At 38.7% G+C, this 25,271-nt stretch overlaps 4 protein-coding genes across 5 annotated transcripts in view; 2 read left to right on the top strand and 2 right to left on the bottom strand.

Annotated features, from left to right (window-relative positions):
* Positions 1 to 9,404: 9,404 nt before the first annotated feature.
* Positions 9,405 to 15,977, bottom strand: LOC129241442 (speckle targeted PIP5K1A-regulated poly(A) polymerase). Of its 2 annotated transcripts, none has more exons than XM_054877746.1 (4): positions 15,756 to 15,977; positions 14,445 to 14,913; positions 13,698 to 14,386; positions 9,405 to 11,527 (listed from the first exon to the last, which is right to left on the bottom strand). In XM_054877746.1, exons 2-4 carry the CDS (start codon positions 14,911 to 14,913, stop codon positions 10,664 to 10,666), a joined length of 2,022 nt encoding a protein of 673 aa, XP_054733721.1. In that variant the 5' UTR covers positions 15,756 to 15,977; the 3' UTR covers positions 9,405 to 10,663. The 2 variants fall into 2 exon arrangements, with proteins under 2 accessions (XP_054733721.1, XP_054733720.1); XM_054877745.1 differs by having other exon boundaries at positions 15,739 to 15,977.
* On the bottom strand, positions 14,965 to 15,705 carry LOC129241443 (uncharacterized; the record flags this gene model as incomplete). The annotated part of the gene is made up of 1 exon (XM_054877747.1): positions 14,965 to 15,705. A coding segment is annotated over one exon (645 nt), but the record flags the coding sequence as incomplete, so codon positions are not given.
* Positions 15,978 to 17,755: 1,778 nt separating the features above from the next.
* LOC129240945 (iron-sulfur cluster co-chaperone protein HscB) lies at positions 17,756 to 19,011 on the top strand. Its single transcript, XM_054877024.1, has 3 exons — positions 17,756 to 18,196; positions 18,263 to 18,375; positions 18,496 to 19,011. Exons 1-3 carry the CDS (start codon positions 17,873 to 17,875, stop codon positions 18,881 to 18,883), a joined length of 825 nt encoding a protein of 274 aa, XP_054732999.1. The 5' UTR covers positions 17,756 to 17,872; the 3' UTR covers positions 18,884 to 19,011.
* A 232-nt stretch (positions 19,012 to 19,243) lies between these two features.
* LOC129240869 (gamma-glutamyl hydrolase A) overlaps positions 19,244 to 25,271 on the top strand; it is a 51,690-nt gene continuing 45,662 nt past the window's right edge. Inside the window, exon 1 of the mRNA XM_054876908.1 lies at positions 19,244 to 19,366. The gene's annotated coding sequence lies outside the window, so the exon portion shown is untranslated. The remainder of the gene's footprint in view (positions 19,367 to 25,271) is intronic.

A 25,271-nucleotide genomic window follows, 5' to 3' on the forward strand; every position in this document is an offset into this window, starting at 1 on the left:
CGAGGATCCCGATGATCCCAACCGATTTTCCGTTTGAGTTTAAAAGACTTAAATTTCCGTTCCGTCTTGCATTCGCCATGACCATTAACAAATCACAAGACCAATCCTTGAAAGTTTGTGGTCTGAATCTAGAAAATCAATGTTTCTCACATGATCAATTATATGTGGTATGTTCACGGGTTGGAAAACCATCTGCGTTGTTTGTTCTTGCACCTGATAATAAAACACAAAATGTCGAGTATCACAAGGTGCTTAACTGAAGAGTGCAATCTATTAAAGCTTCATTGAAATACTTGGAGGATGGTTCCATGTGTAGAAGTCCACGCAAGTGGGGAAAGTTACTGATCGCCATTCACTTGGGAATGGCCAGGACGATTCTTCTGCATATGGTTCAAGCAGCTCACAACGGCCGGGATTAGCCCACGTATCCTCTGGGTAGCTTCCGAACATCCGTTCGGGAGTGAGCTAACGTGAGAAGGCGAAACATTCCAGGATAGCTGGTTGTGCGTTGGGTTTGGGACCCGCCACTTAAAAATCGCCCCCAATGAAAAGTTTTAAAAAGCCTCGGATGAGACCTCCCTATACTGATGACGACCCCTGCAAACGAACTAAGGATTATGATTTGAGGGCATGCACCTGGAATGTCCGGTCCCTTAATGGGGAAGGTGCCTCTGCCCGGCTGGTTGATGTCCTCGTGAGAGTAAAGGCTGACATCACTGCCATCCAAGAGATGCGATGGACGGGGCAAGGAAAGAAAACCATGGGACCTTGCGACGTCTACTACAGCTGCCATGTAAAGGAGCGCAAATTCGGTGTCGGATTTGTTGTGGGAGAGAGACTTCGTCGCCAAGTACTGTCGTTCACTCCGGTGGACGAGCGTCTCGCAACAATCCGCATCAAAGCCCGTTTCTTCAACATATCGCTAATTTGCGCCCACGCCCCGACGGAAGAGAAGGACGATGCGACCAAAGATTCCTTCTATGAGCGCCTGGAACGTTCCTATGAGCGCTGCCCCCGCCACGACATAAAAATCGTGCTTGGCGACTTCAACGCCAGGGTGGGCAAGGAGGGAATTTTTGGTCCCACAGTCGGAAAATTCAGCCTGCACAACGAAACATCCGGTAACGGACAGAGGCTGATCGACTTCGCCGGGGCCCGAAACATGGTAGTCTGCAGCACCAGATTCCAGCATAAGAAGATTCACCAAGCCACCTGGCTGTCTCCTGATCGAAAAACGCGAAACCAGATCGATCATGTTGTGATAGATGGAAGACACGCTTCTAGTGTATTAGATGTACGTACGATCCGAGGACCCAACATTGACTCGGATCATTACCTTGTTGCAGCCAAACTGCGCACACGCCTCTGTGCAGCAAAAAACGTACATCTACCTACGCAAAGAATGTTCGACACCGAAAAGCTGCAATCACAACAGACAGCCAGAAGATTCGCCACTCGACTCTCACTCCTGCTCTCGGAGAGCACTGCCCAACAACCCGGCATGCGCGAGCAATGGAGCAACATTTCTCGTTCCCTACGTACCGCCGCCGAAGAAGAAATCGGATTCCGGCGAGCCCGAAAAAACAATTGGTACGACGAGGAATGTCATGCTGCCGCAGAAAGAAAGGATGCCGCCTATAGAGCCACGCTGCGATCGGGCGCAACGCGAGCCATGTGGGATCGCTACAGAGAGCTGAAAAAGGAAGAGAGACGTATTATCCGAAAGAAGAAACGAGAGGCCGAAATACGTGAGTGCGAAGAGCTTGAGATGCTGGCCGACAGGAACAACGCCCGAAAATTCTACCAGAAAGTTCGGCGGCTTACAGAAGGTTTCAAGACCGGGGCGTTTTCCTGTAAGAACAAAGACGGCGAACTGGTGACTGACGTACAGAGCAATCTTAGATTATGGAGGGAACACTTCTCGAACCTGTTAAACGGTGGCAGCTGCGCATGTCATAGAGAATGTGAAGATCCCGATACCCCAATCGTTGACGACGGAATTGTCGTTCCGTTACCCGATCATGACGAGGTGAGAATAGCGATAACGCGGCTAAAGAACAACAAAGCCGCGGGCGCCGACGGACTGCCGGCTGAGCTATTCAAACATGGCGGCGAGGAGCTGGTAAGGTGCATGCATCAGCTCCTATGCAAAATATGGTCGGATGAAAGCATGCCTGCCGATTGGAATTTAAGTGTGCTCTGCCCAATCCATAAGAAGGGCGATCCTGCAATTTGTGCCAATTACCGCGGGATTAGTCTTCTAAATATCGCCTATAAGGTTCTAGCGAGCGTATTGTGTGAAAGGCTGAAGCCCACCGTCAACCAACTGATTGGACCTTATCAGTGTGGCTTCAGACCTGGAAAGTCTACCATCGACCAAATATTCACAATACGCCAAATCTTGGAAAAGACCCATGAAAGAAGAATCGACACGCACCATCTTTTCGTCGACTTCAAAGCTGCATTCGACAGTACGGAAAGGAGTTACCTGTATGCCGCGATGTCTGAATTTGGTATCCCCGCAAAACTAATACGGCTATGTAGGATGACGTTGCTCAACACCAGCAGCGCCGTCAGAATTGGGAAGGACCTCTCCGAGCCGTTTGATACCAAACGAGGTTTCAGACAGGGTGACTCGCTGTCGTGTGACTTCTTTAACCTGATGTTGGAGAGCATCGTACGAGCCGCAGAACTTAATCGCTCAGGCACAATTTTTTATAAGAGCGTACAATTGTTGGCGTATGCCGATGATATTGACATCATCGGCCTTAACAACCGCGCTGTTAGTTCTGCCTTCTCCAAACTGGATAAAGAGGCAAAGCGAATGGGTTTGGTGGTGAACGAGGACAAAACGAAGTACCTCCTGTCTTCAAACAAACAGTCGGCGCACTCGCGTATCGGCACCCACGTCACTGTAGACAGTTATAATTTCGAGGTTGTAAAAGACTTCGTCTATTTAGGAACCAGCATTAACACCGATAACAATGTCAGCCTTGAAATCCAACGTAGAATCTCTCTTGCCAACAAGTGCTACTTTGGACTAAGTAGGCAACTGAGCAGTAAAGTCCTCTCTCGTCGAACAAAACTAACACTCTACAAGACTCTCATCATGCCCGTCCTTACGTATGGCGCAGAAGCTTGGACGATGACAACATCCGATGAAGCGACGCTTGGAGTGTTTGAGAGAAAGATTCTGCGCAAGATTTTTGGACCTTTGCACGTTGGCAACGGCGAATATCGCAGACGATGGAACGATGAGCTGTATGAGCTTTACGACGACATAGACATAGCACAGCGAATAAAGATCCAGCGGCTACGTTGGCTGGGTCATGTCGTCCGAATGGATACAAACGCTCCGGCACTGAAAGTATTCGTTGCGGTACCAGCTGGTGGTAGTAGAGGAAGAGGAAGGCCTCCTCTGCGTTGGAAAGATCAGGTGGAGAAGGACTTGGCTTCACTTGGTGTGTCCAATTGGCGCCGGTTAGCACGAGAAAGAAACGACTGGCGCGCTTTGTTAAACTCGGCCAAAATCGCGTAAGCGGTTATAGCGCCAAAGAAGAAGAAGGGCGGAACAAAGTTCGCTGGGTCAGCTAGTTTAAAATAAATTAAAATTAATTGTTCCTCCAGAAGCTAGTCTTTCAGACTGTCTGAGAAGAAATTACAATAGTAATTTAAGACCTCAAATAATTTTATTGATTTTTATTAGTAGATTCCAGTTGGAAACCTGCATCTAAAGCAATACACGCCGCGGGCAATTCGCTGTCTTCCAAAGAGGCATCAGTGGCATTATGAAGTTTTCAAGTAACTATAGCTTTTGTCCGACCTCCTTCTGGACTCTTTATGCTCAGCGTGACATATCAGCATGACGAATAATAGTAGGTCAAAAGGAAAAGGAAATCCATTCAAGGTGGTGGCTCTAGACCAATAACGCTTTGTACATTAAAATGTTACGACGAAAGAAGGTTAGGTTAGGTTGAAGCGGTCGTCGTGTGGGACACACTTAGGCTCATAGCCCATTGTGATGCCGCATGGGTAGCTTGGCCCTATCACTCCTAAAACCAGTGTGTGCTTTTCAAAAATTTCAGAATATCTCTGATTTCTGTAGAACTGAGATCGTCCAACTCATTAAAAAATTGTCTACCCAGAATAGTAAATCTGCGTCTGGATAGAGCAGGACAGTGGCACAGTAGGTGCGAGATTGTCTCTTCCTCGTCCTCATCTAGACAACTTCTACAAAAGTCATGTGCTTGCACACCCATCCTTTGGGCATGTCTGCCTATTAGGCAGTGCCCCGTTATGACTGAGATCAATGTGCTAAGACAGTGTTTATTTTGGCTTAGCATAGATGCTGTGCGTTTAGCATTTAGAGTCGGCCACGATTGACGGGCGATTTTGCAGGTGGCTTCATTACGCCATCTTTCTTTACAATTTCTTCAAGGATGAGTAGCATACATACATGTTTGTAAGGGTATCCCTATGCCATTATCTATGTACTCATCAGTCAATTTAGTGCCGAGACTCGCTAGTTCATCGTCTCTACAGTTACCCTCAATGTCGCGATGGCCAGGAACCCATGTTACCTTTAAAAGAAATGCCTCAGCTATCTCGTTAAGAGATGTGCGGCATTTCATGGCTACCATGGAGGTGGTCGACTGTTTTGTGAGAGATTTTATCGCCGCTTGGCTATCAGTGAAAATGTTGATAACATTTCCGGATATCGCATCACACTGTATCAGTGTCGTGTCTTTTATTATTGCCATCAGTTCTGCCTGAAACACACTACAGTAGTCGGAGAGCCGAAAACTTAAGGAGATCCCGAGATGTTTGGAATATGCACCTCCGCCCACCCTGCTCTCGAGCTTTGAGCCATCTGTGTATGCATGGATGGGCTCGCCCTGTTTCACATCGTCCCGCTCCCACTCTTCCCTTGAAAGTACGAGGGTCGTAAACGATGTAATGGCAAGTATAGGCGGGAGTGCATAGTCCACCAGTCCGGGAAGCCCCAAAGTGCCGGCAAGGATTTTACCGTGACCATAAGAACCATTAGAATGTTACGACGAAAGAGAAAGTAGAAAAGAAAAAAATAAAAGGGCGAGCTGCGTTGAACATTCAACTGGAACTGCTTTTCAACATTTCATTTTGTGCTGACATCCTAATGTACACGGCGACAGAAAAAACAAATAAGCTGTTCTCTTGATACCAACTTTAACCGTCCGTTTGACATCTTTTTTAAAACCTTCGGTTGGGCACCCGGGTCTGGCCAGACCCCTGTTTATTTACATGCATGGGGATATGTGGCAAATTCGCCACATTTATAATTCATTTTCAAGTATCACAGGTTTATATTTTTAATTTCTTACCTTTTTTGTTGGTTTTGGCATGCATTGGGATACCTACACTAGAAAATATTTTGTTTTGTGAAAAGGAGGTCTGTTTTTGTTTTGTTCTTTATTTTGACTCATTTCGAAGGAGGTTGAAGAAAAACAAGTGGATTACAATGAAATTTATGGTAAAATATGAAATGATATTTATATTATTTATGGATTCGGTGGAAGGCACACAAAACATGAATAAGAAATTTTTGAGTGCTGTTGACATACTGGATTCTTGCATACAATACAAAAAAAAATAGGGTTTTCGATGAAACTTTTCGGCTACTTGTAGATAAAGACGACAATTTGTCTTCGCCGTGGATGTATCGGCTCCGGTTGGTTGGTGGACTACAATACTCCCAGGGATAGTAATTGATTTGTTGAGAAACAACGGCTGGATTATTCATACGATTTTCGATGTTTGCAAAGGCCAATGTATTCGATAAAGTCGTCAAAAAATTTCGTCTCGCATCACATTTTCTGAGCCTATCGACTTCCTTACAAGTACAAAACGCTGCCAATGCCATGACATACAACATGTTGCAAAAGAAAGCAAAGGTTCATCGACTTGTTGGCCGTTTTGCTGTGAAATGTGTGACCATTTGATCCATGCAATCGACGTCAGCTTTGTTTGCATCATAATAAATAATGGGCGATGGTTTTTTTGCTTCGCCTTCACATTCTTTGGTATAATGAACGATGGAGAGTGCTAGTCAGATCAATTCAAGCTTTTTGCTTTGCATCTGGATCTGCTTCAATCCATTTTTGAATGGCTTCACGTGCATATCGATTTATTTCCGAAATGTTAATGAATGAAATATTGCGTGTAAAAAATTTCTTGAACACACCAATAGGAACGGAGTTTTGATGCCTTGGTCCGGAGCGAAGTCGCATAATTTTGTGTTTTCGAAAACGAATAGCCGCAGATGGCTCATCTTTCTTTCACTTGGTCCATCTCTGCAGTGGAAAAACTAATCGTCAGCTCTTGGTTCTGGCGCAGCTGTTGACTCATTCAATAAATCGTCCTCAATTTTTTCATCGCTGTCAAGTATTTCAATTGACTCGATTATTTCTTCCTGCTTAATATACAGAATATACCTATAGCCAGTACACGAAATAGGACGAAGAAACAACAAAAAAACCGGTTTATATATGTGCAAGTAAGCTAAATGACCGTAAAAAATAGTTTATATAGATTTACCATGTACAAGTAAAAAAATGCATCATATTTCCACACATTTTTATAGGGGTCCAGCCAGACCCGAGGTACTCAGCCGAAGGTGCAACTTTTTAATTTTTTTTTTCGTCCTGTGGAGTATCCTTTTTAAAAGGGTATATCCCTAAATCAATAGAAAATGAAATTTTAAGGAATCTACCTGGAAGCTCAAGTCTTTAACTATAATAGAAATATGTTAAACTTAAATCCAAAGTCGAAAAACGCCAGACCCGGATGCTGAACGGAGGATTATTCTATTAAAAATTTTTTTTTCATTTTCGGGCAAATGAGCGTAAAAACGAAATAGAGAAGCACTGGAGTACAACAAAATATTTATTGCCCGAAATAAAACGTTAACTTTATTTGTTATTGCTTATAGTTATTTTCAATGCCTCATCTTCTTGCACAAAACAGTTGACCACTTAATTTGACAGTTTTCACAAACTCGTCCGGACTTTTTTTAGGTAACTTTGAGCTATTGAGAAACACAAATTACTCTCTCAAAGTGGCTCTCAACAGCACGACAAAAGAGGCATTTTCAGGCACCCGCTTTCTTAAACCGAATTTTAGCTCATGCAACATTACATTCATATTTTATATGAGAAAGGAACACGAAAATATCAGCTCTTCCGATTTTCATATAGGATGTACTCAAAGATGAAAGAAGAAGAAAATTATGAGGGGAATTTTGGCTGCTACGTCACTTAGGGATTCGGCAGCCGAATTCTGCACGATCATTTCAAATGTATTCACACACTCGTCCAATCAGTCGTTGCTCAGACGGCAACGAAGTGTCATTGGTTGATTTTTTTCGTATGTCATTAGCAAAATCTCAGTTTTTTTTTTGTAAACACATATTGGTGAAGGGAATACTCGGGTGTTCTGATCAAATGACAGCAAACGCGTTGCCGTCTAAAGATGCATTCGAAAAACGTGGTCGCAAACGCAAAACAACCAGAGAAGACGATCGACATACGAGGTGTGTTCAAAAAATAAGGCGAGTTTTCATTTTTCTCAAAGAAGATTTATTTATTCTATCTATTTTATCTCATTCAAAGTAGTCCCCCTCAGATATTATACACATGTGGCAGCGTTTTTTCCAATCCTCGAAGCAGTTCTGATATGCACTTTTTGGTATGTCCTTGAGCTTTCTCAGCGATTAGGTTTTAATCTCCTTGATCGTCGCAAAACGCCATCCTTTCATGGGTCTTTTCAGTCTTTGGAACAGGGAAAAGTCGCAGGGCGCCAAATCTGGTGAATATGGTAGCTGAGGCATGATAACGATGTTGTTTTAGGCCAAATAATCTCTCACAAGCAAAGAAGAGTGAGCAGGTGCATTGTTTTTTCCCACAATACCGGGAGTTTTTTTTCGTATCGCTTTACGCAAACGGCGCATAACTTCACTGTAATACTCTTTATTTGCTGTACGACCTTGTGGTAAGAACTCCTGATGCACTACGACATGGTAGTCCAAGAAAACAGCGAGCAAAACCTTGATATTTGGTCGAGCTTGACATGCTTTTTTTGGTTTTGACTCTCCTAGACTCTTCCATTGGGACGATTGGGCTTTGGTTTCGATGCAACAACCATATATCCATGATTTGTCGTCAGTTATGACCCTTTTCAGCAAATCTGGATCATCGCTGATGTCATTCAATAATTTCTGAGCGATGTTGGTTTTGGTCAAAATTCATCAGTTTTGAAACGAACTGCGCTGCCACACGATACATGCCTAACATTTCTGAAAAGAATGCGTGGCAAGAACCAACCGATATGCCGATAACATCAGCAACTTCTCTAATTGTGATTCGACGATTCTCCATAACAATTTTCTTCACTTCACGGTTGTTCGGGCGTCCAGAGCGAGCGTGGTCATTAACATTTTCTGGTAAATATTTTTTTGACTCAGAATACTCTCACCGTACGCCACTGTCCAGATTTCAAGTGTTTTTGAGCACTTAATTCTATTTTTTACACAAAATTTGGTGTCACTTCTTTAATCCATTTTTTTCCATAGCAGAAAATCGCCGAACACGCAAAACACTTGTTTTATTTATGCCTCTCACAAGCAAACTAAACATGCTATATTGCTAAAACCGTTGCCGATTGCAGACCATCAACCCGAAAGATCTATAGAATACAGTCCATGAGGCATGGAAGCACATCCCACTGAAAAGGTGTTGGGATCTTATCGATTGCATGCCACGCATATGCGCAGAAGTAATAAAAACACATGGTAAATCAACTAAATATTAGGGAAAGTAACGCAAAGAACTACCATTCGGGAGTGTCCAGGTTCGAATCTCCGTGCATGAAACACCAAATGATAGAAACAGTTTTTTTCTAATAGCGATCGCACCTCGGCGGGCAATGGCAAACTTCCGAGTGTATTTCTGCCATGAAAAAGCTCCTCATAAAAACCATTTGCCGTTTGGAGTCGGCATAAAAGTGTGGATCTCTCCATTTGTGGAACAACATTCAGATGCACGCCACAAATAGGAGTCCCGCCAAATACCTAACAGAAGTGTACACGCCAATTATTTATTTGTTTGTTTAAAGGCAAATAACTAATAATAATTACGTAGTTCAATATTGTTTTATTATTTGTTTTATCTAGTCTTATCTTACACTTCTATTATTTTAAACAGTGAATTATTGACTTTTCATATTCAAATATTTTTTTTCTTATTTTTCTGAATATATTTTTTCTTTTCCATACATTTGGAGAGACTTTATGAAATGAACAATTTGTGGTAAAAGAATTACTGAATATAATTTAATTTTTTTTTTTTGCAATAAATATAATTTTTTTTTATGTTGATTTAATTTTTGTTTTTTTTGCAATAAATACAATTTTTTGTTTTATGTTGAGGTCACTCTTATATTAAACACAAGTGTACATATATAATTGTACTAATAATAGTATATAATATATTATATACAGTTAATTTAAGTCAGTCAAGTCAACTTTAAATGATCGCACACATCCATGTACAGTGATGTGCGATAGAATAGAGCCACGCATTTCCTGATATAACTTTATTCATTTTTTTTTAAGAACTTAACATGCGACAAACCAACTGTAGTTTGATTATCACTAAGCCGGCTTATTTTGTGCAACAATAAATCAATAAATTTGTGTAATTGACTACAAAAAACTTTTGCGTTAAAATATATAATAAAATCACAATCTGCAGCACAAAAAGCCCATTTTAATAAAAATTTACTACAGAACATGAGTAAGGGCCTCCGATTTTGTGATTTCAAAATAAATTTAGGTTTTTAATTTATACTTATTTTATTATTTAAGATTAAATTATTAGGATTGAATATGGAAAGAGCCAAGCACAGCAGTCATAAATACTAAGAGTTGATTGAAAATTTGCGCAAACAAGAAGAAACCAACGGAATCCGGCTTGCTAAGAAAAAATGCTTGAAAACGTAACAAAATATCACGAAATCCGAACGCCAGGAACCGGAGAGACAAATCAAAATAAGCTGAATCATTACTTAAAAAAAACATCTGTTTGTGACCTCTTCCGCTGTCAAGAAAACAACATTCCTTGGGCGTGCATACTTGTACATCAAAGATTCGAAAACTGTTCATTAAAACCAGATTGAAGGCTTCCGATCAAAGTATAAAAATATAAAATAAACGAATAAAAAAAGAAATTGAATAAAAATATAAGTAAACGATTACAATTTGCCAAGGATTATGCCGATTAGCCTGTGAGCAAGTGGTGAAACAATCCTATGACAGACGTAACCAAAGTTTGGACTGCCTCTTTCCAATTATTTCCTACTTTTATTTTGTAAACTATTCTTAGTGAGCTACTATTTGCTTTATTTATGTACATACATACATAAATAATTGCCGTGTTTTTTACGCTTATATGTACCTGTGCTGCTGCGGAAAAATAAAAGAAAAAACGCTCACAGGCAATTGCCTATCATCCATGAAAAAGTTGATATAAAATTGTGCTTCTATTTTCCATACACAAGTTCTAAACGCAGACACAAATACGCGTAAAAAACAGCTAATAATTCAATATTTTTCAATCAAATTTGAGCAAATTTAATCAACTTTGCCGCAATTAACATTTTTGGTATCTTTCATTTGTAACCACTCTTTTAAACAAAAACTCTGCATACCACATTTGAACGTTGTAAAAAACTTATACAAAGGATTTTTCTTTGTTATACCCACGCCGTATGAAAGGCGCGGCGTTACAATGAATTCAATCGCACTAGGTTTATATATATTCATAGTTAAGGTGGCATTTATTTGCACAGCAAACATTGAATTTTGACGTCGTGTCGCAGCGAATTGTTTAGTTTGGTCCAATTGAAATTCCATAAAAGTTTTATCGTGGAGCCGCTGATGTGAGCGTCCGGTCCATTGATCAACTGAACCACTTAATAGCCAAGTGTAAGTGCGATCTGTTTGCTCCAATCGCTGATGTTTATTACTGTGAATGGGTGGTTCTGATTGCAAGTCCAAACAGTAGATATCTGTTATGATTTCCGTCATGGCTTCGAGGTAATATTTAATCCATAATTCATGAAGCGATTTTTCATCAACATTCTGGAAAAGCGCAGCAATGGCCCGTAAATCAGCGCGTGAAGGTATAAAATGACAATTCAGTTCTGTAGGAAGAGGGACATTGAAAAGGTTGACACCACCAATTACCGGAGTTTTCTTGTTTGGGTTTTTATTAGTGGCAGTGATGTTAATATTAGATGCTTGTCCAATACGCCCTATAATGCCATATAGTAGTTCCTCGTATAGTTGAGCATCTGTAGATATGCTTTTATCTTCGCAGATAAAGTATGCATGTCTTATGCATTCGCGAAAATATTCCAAATGTGTCGCTACGACCGATTTTCCAATATTGTGGTTAAGTGAAAAAGGGTCCTGCACACAAACACAGCGGTTAGCCTATAAGAAGAAAAAATATTGTTAGAGAGCGATAGTGTAAGAATAATTTTCTTTTTAAATAAATTTTGGCTTGGATAGTATGACACACACTGGGGATTTTTGTACAGAGATGCGGAAAAAAGTATACATCCCAAAAAATATTTACATTTTTACTACTAACGAAGTTGTATATATTTGTGTATGAAAAGAACATGTTTAAAAACTATTTTTTAAAAAAATTTAAAAAAAAATTGTTTTTTAAAATTCATAATTTTTTTATTAATATAAGCCAGCAAATATTTACGCACAGGATACATGTAAGTTCATAATTCTGGATTAACCCTCAAAATGTCAAAACAAAATTAAAAGTGTTTCGTTATTATCATTGCCAAAAAATAATCAGTGGCGCCTGGTGGCACCTGCAATTGATTAAAACTGAAAGAGACGCTATTAAGAAACACGTTGATACTCGTTTCTAACCGTAGGTAAATGTAGCTCAACTTGCAGATCCAAGAGTATGAAGGAATATGATTTTTTTTTTTCGTAAAATTAATTATAAATAGATAATCAAATGCTTCATAGCCTTTGTTCTTCCAGGTAAATTATATAAAAATATCGTACCCTAAGTGAAAAATAAAAAATTGGAAGTCGGCTCAAGCGAAAGGAAAAAAAAACCACCTTGGGCTTTGAAGTTTTTTCTTAGTCGGTTCAATACTATAAAAAAATTATACTTTTGACATATCTATAAAAAAAAAAAACTGTAAGTCGGAGTTTAGTAATTCTTTTTGATTTTATTGTTGGTTCTATTCTGGAATTTAGAAATACCATTAAACATTGCGTAGGTGGTATGTTGCAAATTTGACTTTTTTCCGCTAAATCCCCAGTGTGCGACAGTCCAGGGTATTGTTAACAATTGCGCGGCAGCATTTTGCCGACAGTAAATGCGAAAAAAGGAAACCAGTAATGGATTTCAAACGTAAAAGTGTGATGGCACTATATTTCGCTGGAAAAACACAACCAGCAATTGTTTGTGAGCTCGAACAGCTTAAAGTAAATAAAGTTTTTGTTTATCACACCATTACTCGTTCGGAGGTCATGGAGGTGGTCATCAAAGGACTGCAACGTCACGTGAAATGGTTCAAAAAGTGAAGAAGCGATTTGAGCGAAATCCCCGACGAAGTGCCAATCAAATTGAGCAAGAACTGAAAATATTTGACCGTAGCATCCGCCGCATACTGAAAAATGATCTCAAAGTCAAGTCTTACAAGATCCAAAATGAGCATGATCTCACACCAAAGCAGCAACAAGGAGTTGCTTCGCTTGGCCGGAAGCGGTCAATTTTCGAACATTGTGTTTTCTGACGAAAAATATTTTCACATTGAGCAATTCGTAAACTCACAAAACGATAGGGTTTATATGACCGACCGTTCATACGAGAATTTGAGTCATCGATTGGACACCAAGAAGCCACCTGTGGTGGATACAGGTAATGGTTTGGGTTTCTGCAACCGCAGATGAACGCTCACCAATCGTTTTCATCGAGTCTGGCGTCAAGGTAAATTCGAAATATTATCGGGAGTGTATTCCTTGCTTTGAAGACGTGGTTGTACAAACATTTCGATGGCAGACTATGGACGTTTCAACAGGACTCGACACCGTCTCACAAAGCTCGAGTGAACCAAGAATGGCTAAAAATAATGTTCCCAACTTCATAACGTCCACACAGTGGCTCTCAAATACACCAGACGCGAAACCGATGGATTATTCTCTTTTAGCCATTTTGGGAGAGTAAGGTCCGTGTACTAAAAGATTCACAAGTCTCGAGGCGCTGAAAACAACCATTGTCCGCGAATGGGCCAAAATACCTGAAAGTCACATTCGAGCAGCTTGCGATTCGTTTCTGGACCGTCTCAATCCTCCATTCTTATTTATGTAGATTAAATATTAAAAAATATCTCCAGTGCATAGAGTGCAAAGCAAGCTGATAAGGCTCAGACTAGTGTGACACCTTGCCGACTTTGGGCACAAAATTAATTGAGAATTTTCTCTATAAGAGTGGAACTACGCAACCGCGAACCATACCAGTATTTCAGTCGAGTATAATCCTACCCAGTACGCCATCTTTACATGTACATACATACGAGTTTTGCCTGTATGTGGCTTGGAATATTTTGTAAATATTATTACTTACCTGAACTGCTGGATTGTCCTTTAATATGCCAATGGCGCGTAGCCGGTCGTGACAAGCTGGATCATTTTTGAATTGGTCTTTAGGTATCGCCTCTCCTAAATAGGGAACTAATAACACCCTCTCAAATTGAAAGTTGCTATAAAATTTAAAAAATCCATGTATAAGATTTGAGGTGGTCAATTCAACGGGCAGTGATAGAGCACTCTCATGCAGCTCAAAAGCGTAATTCACACCTCCTATCATGACTGCAGGTATATTTTCTTGTAGCTTCTTAATTGAGGGCAACACTGCCGGTCGACCAGATTGCGGTTGTTGCAAATAAAATATTATCAGCGTAATAAAACAGTAACTTGACATGTTACCACGTCCTATCAATTGCAACTGCTTTGCCCAGACTTTGAGGAACACTGTTAATTCCATAATGCGCGTATCCAATTTCAAGAGGTCGCGCAGGAAGTTTGTATTCTGTACACTACTGGGGCAAGATAAATTTATATCCAGACTAAAGCCAGTTGAAGTGTGCTTACATTTAATAATGGGTACACGAGCCTGTCGTATAGGAATAACTTCACTGAAACATTTACTACGATGTAAAATATTGTTGATTCGATTGAACATTATATATTGAAGGTCAGTTACTCTATCGCCGATTCGTTGTTCGCATTGAATAAACAGATCGATATCACTATCTGTGAATAGAAAACATTAGATATTGAAAATTTAATATATCGCATTTTATGCATTTACCACGCAATGCTAATCCGCTAACAAAGGATCCAAAAGGATGTATCTTTAGTTGCCTCAATGACTGTATCTCTTTCTGTAAGCAATTATGTATGCGCTCATATACAAGTCGCAGGTTTTCGTCATTCATACGATGGTGTTTTAAAATAATTGAGAGTTCTCGACCTGGCTCACATTCGTGCAAATCATCCAGTAATTGGTGGTGAAGTGAATTTTCCGTATTTATCTCCATATTGTCAACAATTGATTTGAGTTTATTACGTAAGCCCTTTTGCGGACGCTTTGTTTTGTTGGATCCATGTTGCAGAAGTTCATGCCTCAAGCTCTCCTTCAGGTCATAAAATTTTTTTGAACAAATGGTGCACTGCACAGTTTGAGAATTTTGTTCGGCTATACTATCCTCTACTCTGCCGTCATTGGCGTTTATATATGGAGGATCAGAGTTTACCGATAATTCCGGTACACGCGCCATCTGCAAAATTCAATAAAAGAAATAAAGAATTGTTTGCATGAGTTTATTAAGAAAATATTATATAACAATATAATATATAATGAGTTACAGGTCAACCATGATTCATGTATTCTGCAGCTGAACAACAAAATAAATTTAATTTAGCAACTAAAATGTCAACATTTTTCCAGTACGACGGTCCACAACTTTGAGGAAATATTCTTTTGGTATGCAACCATTGCTACCCGCACATAGTATGACATTGTTTGATGAACGATATAACTCCATTCCACCATTATCCATAATTTTGCGAACATCTAAGTAGATCAATAACTCGCAATCCCTGCGAAAGCCACTTTTTGGACTATTCAAACGCTCCGACTTGCTGATGTCATCGAACATGGCAAAGTGAACATGTAGGCGACCCATTGGTCGAAGTCCTTCTTCCAATATTTGCGGCCAATGCCGATAGTACGTTCCATGTGCAGCTATATTCACTTCATCAGTATTCTGAATGCGCTGCAAACATTGAGAGTCTTGCACTTCAACCATTGAATGCCCCTGATTAGCCCGTATTTTATATATTCCACTACCGCTTTGGTTCAGTGTGTAGCGTTGCTTTCTATCCTTGGCGACAATAATTTTTAATCGCTCTAAACTGAAATCGTGGGAGTATTTCGGATGTTTAAGTATTGCGTCTACAGCCACAAATCCGCCTGGATCAATAGGCAAACCTTCTCTAACAGCCCCATGGCGTAGCAGCCACGAAAGCCGCTTACTCAGTTCCACATAGTTCTCCAGTTTAACTACTGTTTATAAATTGAAGTTACCGAATATTTAACTTACACTTATTTTTACTTTACTTTTTTGTTCTAAATTTGCAAACAATATGCGCGTTTCACATGCGAACTTTTTGTATACATAAAATACAAAAAAAAAAAATGTGACGCGACGCCAATAGAGTTACCGACAAAATGAAATATTATATTGCTTTGAACACTGAAGTTTCGCGAATCGACTGACAACAATAGCGAACGAATGAGATACCAAAACAAAAACATCTGCTGCCTACAGCAAATGGCTAGACAGAGTACACTTTCAGGGTCTACTGTTAAATGAGTTAGACGAAGACAAAAGGTCACAGGTAACAGGTGACTACATCGCACAGACAGGGTTTAGTAAGCTGCTCAACAACAGAACTTGCCAACGATACGAGCTGCCAGATCTAAAAATTACGATAGTTATTAAGCACATGTTTCTAAGCAGAGGTAAATGAGCATAGGGTATTCAGTTAGACGTCGACCTTGTAAGAGAAGAAACGAAAAGTAATAGAGTGATTCAGTCTTAAGGTGAACGTGTACTTATAAAGAAAAGCAGCAAAACGTTGGAAATAAAGAAAAGCAAGTGGTGTTGCCATTAATTTCTGACTTTTATTTAACAATCCAACGATTGCACTCAGAGGAATTATTGTAAGAGAATTATTTAAAATGTACAATAACGTAAGAAAATTCGTAAAAGTGTATTCACAGCGAAGATATTGTTCCAATGCAGGCTGGCTTTGCTTGTTGAACTTGTTTTGCTCGGCTTTGAAAATTTGTATGGCCTTTGAGCGCGCGAATTATATTTAGATCGAGAAATGAAAGATAGGGATGTTAAATTCCGAATGTCAAAAGTCACTCTGTTTCGGATATATAAAAACGGAGAACGTTCGTCAACAGTTTCTTTAATATTTCAATGTAGAAGGCAAACTGGATTAGTTAAATAAAAGGCTGTGCTTTCCTTTTCTACCACGATATATTTGCTTATAATGTCTAAGTGCGTGGACCGAATTTAAAAACTATAACACGCAAATGTAGTCACTATATCAGCCTTTTGATTTATATTACTTTTTATAAATTAAAATTAAGAATTAATAGCAATATTTAACGTTAAAAATACATCTCTTTTGCATAAGCTTGAAAAAATTCCCTATTACAGACGCTTATTTCACTTAAATACAAACACAGAAAAGTAACAAAATCACTTATAAACATTCTTTATTACATTTAGATTCGATTTAAAGCTATTTTTACTAAATAATAGTCCAAATTCTATTAAAATTCTATTATTACAAATGTTGTTCTAACCGTTTGTAATACCGTGCAGAATAAATTTGAGGAGCGAACTGTCAAACGAACGATGAGAGAGAGAAGAACAAAGCGAAATAAGAAAAACCCAGTCAACCAAAAGCGAACAATTCTTTTATCATTATTCTTATTATTTATAGGGGCGCTTTTTTGATTTTAAATATACATGTATATTACAAAAACAAATATTTTTACAAAAAAAAAGTTTTTATAAATAGAGAAATAATGCAAAATCGGACAATTTTTGACCTAAATTTTCGCCATCGGCACTCATAACTTTTACGATAAAACAACGTTTTCATAAGTGCTATGAAATATAAAACATAAGTTAAGTGCTTGCTGGGTTGACGACTGCTGTATACTCTTCTCTTCAACTGTATTTCAATACAAACTGCAAATGCGGTCGGAAAAAACCTAATTTTTAAACTTCTCCTGGGGGTTCTATAGGGACACTAGGAGGTTGGGACTTTCACAGTGATAATGGTGTGACCTTGCTCTTTCTAATGGGCGTGGTGGGTGGCGCCACGCCCCCTCCCCCTCCGCCCCCCATTCAAATATATCGTGGTAGTAAATGAAAGTTTTGCCAAATAAAAATATACAAAACGAGCATCAATTCGATAATTTTCGATATATGAGCATCATTTCATGTGCTGCTATCTGGCAATATGCTCTTCTTCCCTTTCAAATGTCATTTTGTTAGTTTTTGTTTTGTTCTGCCTTTCGTTTCATTTGTAAATATAAGAACAGTATTACTTACGTAAATTCGATAAGAGCCAAATTTATATTTGTTCACATCCATATAATAGGTGTGTACAATCTTTGGAAGGTGGTTTCCATCCACTTAGCCCTACGAGATGCGTCGCTTTGCAAGATATCTGCACACCATTCGTTTAGAGTTGAGCAATGCTGGAGACTGTGAGCGTCTTCCAAGTCTGACAAACTTTTGTATTGTGCCAAAGTCAGCTTCGGTCAAGCAAGAACCTGTTGTAAAAGCTACAACCACTAGCGCATCTGGTGGCACAGTAACTCACATGGTGACCCAGCAAGTGCGCAAGTATGCGCCAGCAGCCAGTAATAAGCTAGCTGAAATCGCATGCTGGAACTGCAAGAAGAGTGGTCGTAAAAATTATATGTTGTGCCTGTCTTGCGGGTATTTGCAGGATGTAGACATGGATGTGGTAAGTTACAAAACAGTAGATAATATCAGTTGGAATATTCATAATTCTACAATTAACGAATTTCAGAATTATTTTGATTTGCTAAGTTTTCCGAGGAGTTTTTCTTTGAATGAACAAGAACTAACGCGACGATTTCGTCAGCTGCAGACATTAGTACATCCGGATAAATTTAGCAATAAGTAAGCATAATAAAAGTGCCACTGTTTCGGCGGTAGCTATGTATGTCAGAGTAACTCAAGCATTCCTATAAAGTAAGTTTAAACAATGAACAATGTTATATTATATATTATATTTTTTAGGACATCACGTGAACAAAACAACTCTGCTGACTGGAGTGCTCTAATCAATAGAGCCTACAAAACACTGTCGGCTCCAGTAGAGCGTGGCCAATATATATTGAAGTTGCAAGGATTGCAGATGCCACAGGATAATAGTGCCTTGGACAAGGAGTTTCTCATGGAAATGATGGAGCGCAACGAGGAAGTCGAAGAGGCGAATACCAGCGAGGAACTGCAACGCTTAAACGAAGGCATTGTACAGGAATTAAACGAGAGTGCCACTGAATTAAGTAGCAAGTTTGAATCGAATGCACTGAGCGATGTAAAGTCGCTGTTGGTTAAAATGAAATATTTGCTCAGTGTTCAGAAGAGTATTAAGAATAAAATTCAAAAACTAATGGGCGGTTGAGCCTAAATGTTACTATGTAATTTGGCACATTTCTTTTAAAATATTCGATTATCAATTATTTTCAAGTACAAACAAATATAAGTATGTATGTAGTTCAATAAATAATTCGAGACACGTTAAGACAAGTATATATTCGTTTAATTTGCAACATCATGGGTTGCTAACGATTGCTTTTTTCTCATATCATATGAGAGATTTACCCATTGAAGTGTGTGCATATGTATTCTTTTGATATCGCACACTTACTACTTTTTTCGTCAACATTAGAGTTAACGATTTCGCATGCTTTTTTTGGAGATGATTTGCAATCAAAACACTCTAACAACAACAACAATAGCGATCAGCTGTTCAGTGCATAACAGCAAATTGGACGGCGATTTAGTTGAAACTCATAACAAGTGTTTTGGAAACTGTGAAAGTACTTAAATGTGTAAAGAATTATTTTAGCGTTAAACAAATATATTTTTGCAAGCGTTTCACAAGGTACATACATACGTACATACATCAAAGAAAATCTTTATTCTAGGTAAACAATTATGTGAATTATCAATTCTCAAGAAATTCCCATCTACGTTAAACAGAAGTTGTTGTGTTCGAAACAGAGTTGCCAATCATCAATGAAAACAATAAGCCAACTAGAGGCCATATGATAGTACGAAAAACGTACTAGGGATATTCATTTAAAAGTCTAGACTTACGAAGCGTTGAACTTTAAGCTTTCAATCATACCATTACATGAACATGCCTCGAGAAATATTTGTGTGTTTCCATTAGACATCGTTGTTTTCTACCTTCGCTTACATTTACGTACGTTGTTTAAGCTTATACAATTTGTAAAAACCACTTAAGTTCATAAGTTTACGATGTTCACGTTTTTTACGGGTCCGAACGTTATTTAAATTAGTTGTGAAGTTTGTGTACGTTTTTTGCTTGAACATTCTTTACTAATCAAGGCGAGTCTATTAAAGGTGATAGCCATAGACCGGCTGATTTGTTTTTTTTCTTTCGCCGTGTACTTTCATATCGTCGCGTGATTCTAGCTTCAAATTAATGTCGGCTGTTTAACGCAATTAGTCGTTTTCTTTTTCTTTTCTTGTTTCTTCTGTAGTGACATTCCAATGTACAAAACGTTGTTGTTGGTCTAGAGCCATCACCTTTAATGAATGGGCCTTGCTACTAAGTGTTTTTCCTTGCCGGCGTCAACTTTCGTTCACTTTTTTCTTTTGATGTTTCGTCACCGTATCTCAAAACGTATCGATAAAGTAATCGAAAACTGAGAGTTGCACACCAAAAGTTGTCGTAATAATCCAGTAATTAATATTAAATATTAATGAAATTCATTCATATTAATTAAATTTAATTACGAATTACTGAAAATCGGTAATTCAAAACACTTAATATGGATGCGTTCATACAGTAGTAGATACATATTTCATATACAGGGTCCGGCACTCGAAGTGTAACCAATTAAAAAGGCCATAAATTTAGTTTGAAAAATTACTTTCATTCAATTCAAAGTAAAAAATGTGTGAAAAAAGAGGTTGTCTGTAAAGTCGGTTTACTGACGATAGTTTAACGTGATACCGTCATAAGCAAATACTGATTGAATGGTTGCATTTTTCAAAAGAAAATTTTAGTTTTATTTGTTTGATAGATATTGTGTATGGATATAGAGAATGAGGTAACATTAACATAACATAATATACTTTAACATAACATAACATAACATAACATAACATAACATAACAACATAACATAACATAACATAACATAACATAACATAACATAACATAACATAACATAACATAACATAACATAACATAACGGCAATGAGCAAGGTAACGGCAATGAGCAAGGTAACACTAATGAGCAAGGTAACGACACATTTTTTCGTGCGTGCAGCCTGTTAAATAGAAATTATAAGACGTTATCACGTCAATAATACAAAATTAAGAATGAATTCACTTTTGCTCGATATGATCACCTTTTGCCTTGACTACGGCCTTGAGACGGTACACAAACGAATCGCAAGCTGACCGAATGTGACTTGCAGGTATTTTGGGCCCACGCTCGGGCAATGGCTTTTTTCAGCGCCTCGAGACTGGATAATCTTTTAGTTCGGACCTTGCTCTCCCAAAAGGCAAAAAAAAAAATAATCCATCGGACTCGCGTCTGGTGAATTTGAAAGCCATTGTGTGGACGTTATGAAGTTCGGAACGTTGTTTTTTAGCCATTTTTCTTTCACCCGAGCTTTGTGAGACGGTGCCGAGTCCTGTTAAAACGTCTATGGTCTGCCACCAAAATGTTTGTCTGCCCACGGTTTCCAAGCATCCTCCAGAATACTTTCCCGATTATATTTTGCATTTACCTTGACGCCAGGCTCGATGAAAACGATTGGAGAGCGTCCATCTGCAGTCACAGCGATGGAAACCATTACCTATGACGGGTGCTGCCTGCTTGTGGTGAATCGATGACTCAAATTCTCGTATGAACGGGAGTTTACGAATTGCTCAATTTGAAAAATTTTCTCGTCCGAAAACACAATGTTCGGAAATTGACCGCTTTCGGCCAAGCGAAACAACTCGAGATCATGCGCCTTTTGGATCTTGTAAGACTTGACTTTGAGATTATTTTTCAGTATGCAGTGGATGTTAAGGTCAGATATTTTCAGTTCTTTCGCCATTTGATTGGCACTTCGTCGGGGATTTCGCTCAAGTCGCTTCTTCACTTTTTGAACCATTTCACGTGACATTGCAGTCTTTTGATGACCACCTCCATGACCTCCGAACGAGTAATGGTGCGATAAACAAAAGCTTTGTTTGCTTTATGGAGCTCGAACTCACAAGCAATCGTTGGTTGTGATTTTCCTGCTAAATATAATATAAAGCAATCCCCTTTTACGTTTGAAATCCATTATCGATGTTCTTTTTTCTCGCTTACTCCGGGACTTCCTCCGCGCACTTGTAAACAATACTCTGGACTGTCATTTAGCCAACTAACAGACAGCTGATGCCCGCGCGAACTATCTGAAGTTGGTTACACTTCAAGTGCCGGACCCTGTAGAAAAAAAAGATATCAAAATTGTTTTTTTCGGTTTAGGCAAAATCTATTCAATGCTTCTCTTTCGAGAGTCATAAAACACCATAAGAATCATTGCTTTGCTCCGCTCAATGAAAGCAATTATTGAATGCTTATATATAGTATGTAGTCCCTTACTGAAGTGTCTTTCTTCGTACTGAGCACCACACAGTTGGATGATTTTTCGAGCAGTTTTTGAAATGATGACCGAATTGAAGACATATCAATTAGCATTAGCCAAAAAGCATATTGAGCTCATGCTTTGCAGAGATTCGCCTATTTTTTCCACGCCAAACAATAATAAATAATAATAAAAGGTAATTTTCAGAACATCTCAAGCAAATGAAACAACTCTTCAAACAAGGCCAATGTCGTCCAATCAGTTTTATTATATTTGAAGACAACAGGCATATTCGTGAAATGTTTGGGTTAACGTGGATTCAGTGATTAACGATTAAATTTATTCTTTCGTATAAGCCAGAAAATTTAGTCTTTCTTTACTAAGTTTATGTCCCTTTGCCGAGGCTTTTTTTGAACACATACGATTTCTATCGATTGAAAGCTTCCCAAGGAGGCTGGACTCATCGACATTCTATGCATTAGTTCTATTATGTAGTACGCACGAACTCCCGTTACGAATTTGGCAGAAATGGCAACGTTTTCGTAGATTGTGGTTTAACCACTTGAACTAAGTTCGAATAAGTGCTGCGAACTTCGAATTAGCGGTCGCTCCTCGGCAGGCAATGGCAAACCTCCAAGTGTATTTCTGCCATGAAGAAGCCCGTCATAAAAAAATATCTGCTGTTCGGAGCCGTCTTAAAATTGTAGGTCGCTTCATTTGTGGAACAACATCAAGATGCACACCACAAATAGGAGGAGGAGCTCGGCCAAACACTCAAAAGGGGTGTAAGCGCCAAATATATATGTATGTATCTTAGGCCGGGTCGATTTGTGGGGAGGCAAAAAAATCGCCCATTGCTCTGTGAAAATCATATTCTAGGGATCAAAATAAGAAACTTTGCCGAAGGAACCATACCTCTAAAACGAATTCTGATGTCCCCCAATTTGGGTCGAACTTTTTAGTTTCTTTTCTATAACTCACTTAAATTAATTTTTTCATTTACATATGTTCTGACTAAATAAATTTCTTAAGAGAAAAAAAAGATATTATTATAAATAAATAAAAATAAAGAAAAAACATAGCCATTTAGCTGATTTTTTCATGTAAAGGCCAAAAATGGTGATATTTTGAAATGATTGTATGCGGAACCCCCCAGGGCGGTTCCAGGGGGTGTGCCACCGGCATGGGTGGATCGGCCGTCCAAAGTTAGTGGGGGTCGGTCATACATTTGGACTCGATTGGAGCACTCTAAATGGGTCAAAGTGGGATTTTTCAAAATTTGCCCCTACCCAAAAGTTCAACCCAAATTGGGGGACATCAGAATTCGTTTTAGAGGTATGGTTCCTTCGGCAAAGTTTCTTATTTTGATCCCTAGAATACGATTTTCATAGAGCAATGAGCGATTTTTAAATCGACCCGCCCTAATGTATTTATATAATTAAATAAATCAACTAATTTTAAATCTAAAATGGATTCCATTTTTGCAGCAATTTGATTAGCAGAAGAGGAAGCTAGACAAAAAAATGCTTATCTATAGAGCGCAAAATGTTAAGGGATGCTTGTAATCCCTTCAATTCGAGTTAAAAAAAGTAATATTGAAGAGATTTATTTATTCTACTTCCGATTAAACAAATGTGCGTTTAAATACGTATTTGATATGGTCCAAGCCATATATGTTTAGTAACACCACTAGGCCTCGCAGTAAGTACTCTTCGATTTCTAGCAGAGATTGGTAGCCTCAACGATTCTTTTTCATAAGTATACGTAAATAAATTTCAATTCATTATGGCTCTGCCGTCAGAATATTAATCAACCGCTCCCATTAACCGTGGTGTGTGGTTGGTCGAGGCCAATTGAATAATTTGATTGAAAATTATACACTATATGCCAATAAATCATTTTCCTTACATTTTTGTTCACTTTGAATAATTTAACAATATATTTTTATAATTTTTATTTATTCTATGTCTTCCCCGACAAAGTAAAGCATTCTTATAAATTTGTCACGAAAAACTCTCATTCGGAATCAGTAATACCGATTTCAGGAATTTCGAAAATGCGGAAGAATTTCGCATCGTTGTCGAATATGATACTCGTATAGCATTTTTCCGCCATTAGCCTTTCGGGCTCTCCAACGGAATTAATAATAGGCCTGTATATCTGTTCCTTTCTCAAATCTAGAGAGGAAATATTTTGGTTTGGTTTTTACAAAAATGTGTTAACTGAATCAGTCCCCATTGCTAGAGTGGTAGCCATCCGATTTTTATTAGATTTTGGCATATGTAGCTTGGCATTTTCCTTGAGCATATGAGATGTGATTGCTAAATTCTTGATTTTGGAATCTCCGAAAGTCTCAACGATTTTTTTTTTTCAGTGCGGGATTCAAAATGAGCTGGGTACTTCTTTGTGGTAAGTTCTTTCCTCTTCACACGAGTTATTGTTGAATCCTCCACGTGAAAACTTTTGCATAAGCAAAAATCTCCACTTGATTTTCTGAGACCTTAGTCTTCACTTTAATTGTTAGTAACGTAAATTTATCTTTGTCATTATGAGCGCAAAACTAAGTGAATGCATGGACGATAGATTACTAGGTTTGGCCAATAAATATGGTGGAACATAAAATTGTGAGGGGAACTTCGGCTGCCACGTCACGGGAGCATTCATTCTTAGTTTTTTCCTAAAGAAACCGATTTATAACTGCTGCTACATCAGTCATTCCTTCTGATTCTGTGAAATTCGCTGAGAGCCGGCTAACGGTCTGATATTGGCCACACCATTAAAAATTTTTTCACCATGAACTGAATGTATTGAACCAATCACAACATTTCATCCGCAGGGATTTCCCCCAACTTTATTTAGTCTAAGAGAACGTTAAATAATCGCAAGTACAATACCAAAATATATAATAGCAAGTATCGAGTTCAATAATCCATTTACCACTGTATATCTGTATAATAAAATATCAAGTGTTAGTTTAGGTTATATCCCTAAGATTTGGCGGGAGGTGAAGGTATTATTCCTACCAAAGGGAGGCAATAAGCTTCCTGAATCTCCCAAATATTATAGGCCAATCAGTCTTTCATGTTGAAAACCGTCGAAAAGCTACTAGACTGTTACCTAGAGAGGAGGTTATCTCGATAACCCCACTCCATAAACTGCAATTTGCAAATCAAAAAGGGAAAACCACAG

Source organism: Anastrepha obliqua, chromosome 3 (assembly GCF_027943255.1).
Source record: "Anastrepha obliqua isolate idAnaObli1 chromosome 3, idAnaObli1_1.0, whole genome shotgun sequence".
Lineage (NCBI taxonomy): Eukaryota > Metazoa > Arthropoda > Insecta > Diptera > Tephritidae > Anastrepha > Anastrepha obliqua.

Coding starts and splice junctions, on each gene's coding strand:
- LOC129241442 (XM_054877746.1), bottom strand. CDS start 14,913: ATGGCGCGTGTACCGGAATTATCGGTAAACTCTGATCCTCCATATATA. Junction 14,387..14,444: donor TAGCGGATTAGCATTGCGTG/GTAAATGCATAA, acceptor TTCTATTCACAG/ATAGTGATATCGATCTGTTT. Junction 11,528..13,697: donor AGGACAATCCAGCAGTTCAG/GTAAGTAATAAT, acceptor TTCTTCTTATAG/GCTAACCGCTGTGTTTGTGT.
- LOC129240945 (XM_054877024.1), top strand. CDS start 17,873: ATGCGTCGCTTTGCAAGATATCTGCACACCATTCGTTTAGAGTTGAGC. Junction 18,197..18,262: donor AGGATGTAGACATGGATGTG/GTAAGTTACAAA, acceptor AACGAATTTCAG/AATTATTTTGATTTGCTAAG. Junction 18,376..18,495: donor CCGGATAAATTTAGCAATAA/GTAAGCATAATA, acceptor TATATTTTTTAG/GACATCACGTGAACAAAACA.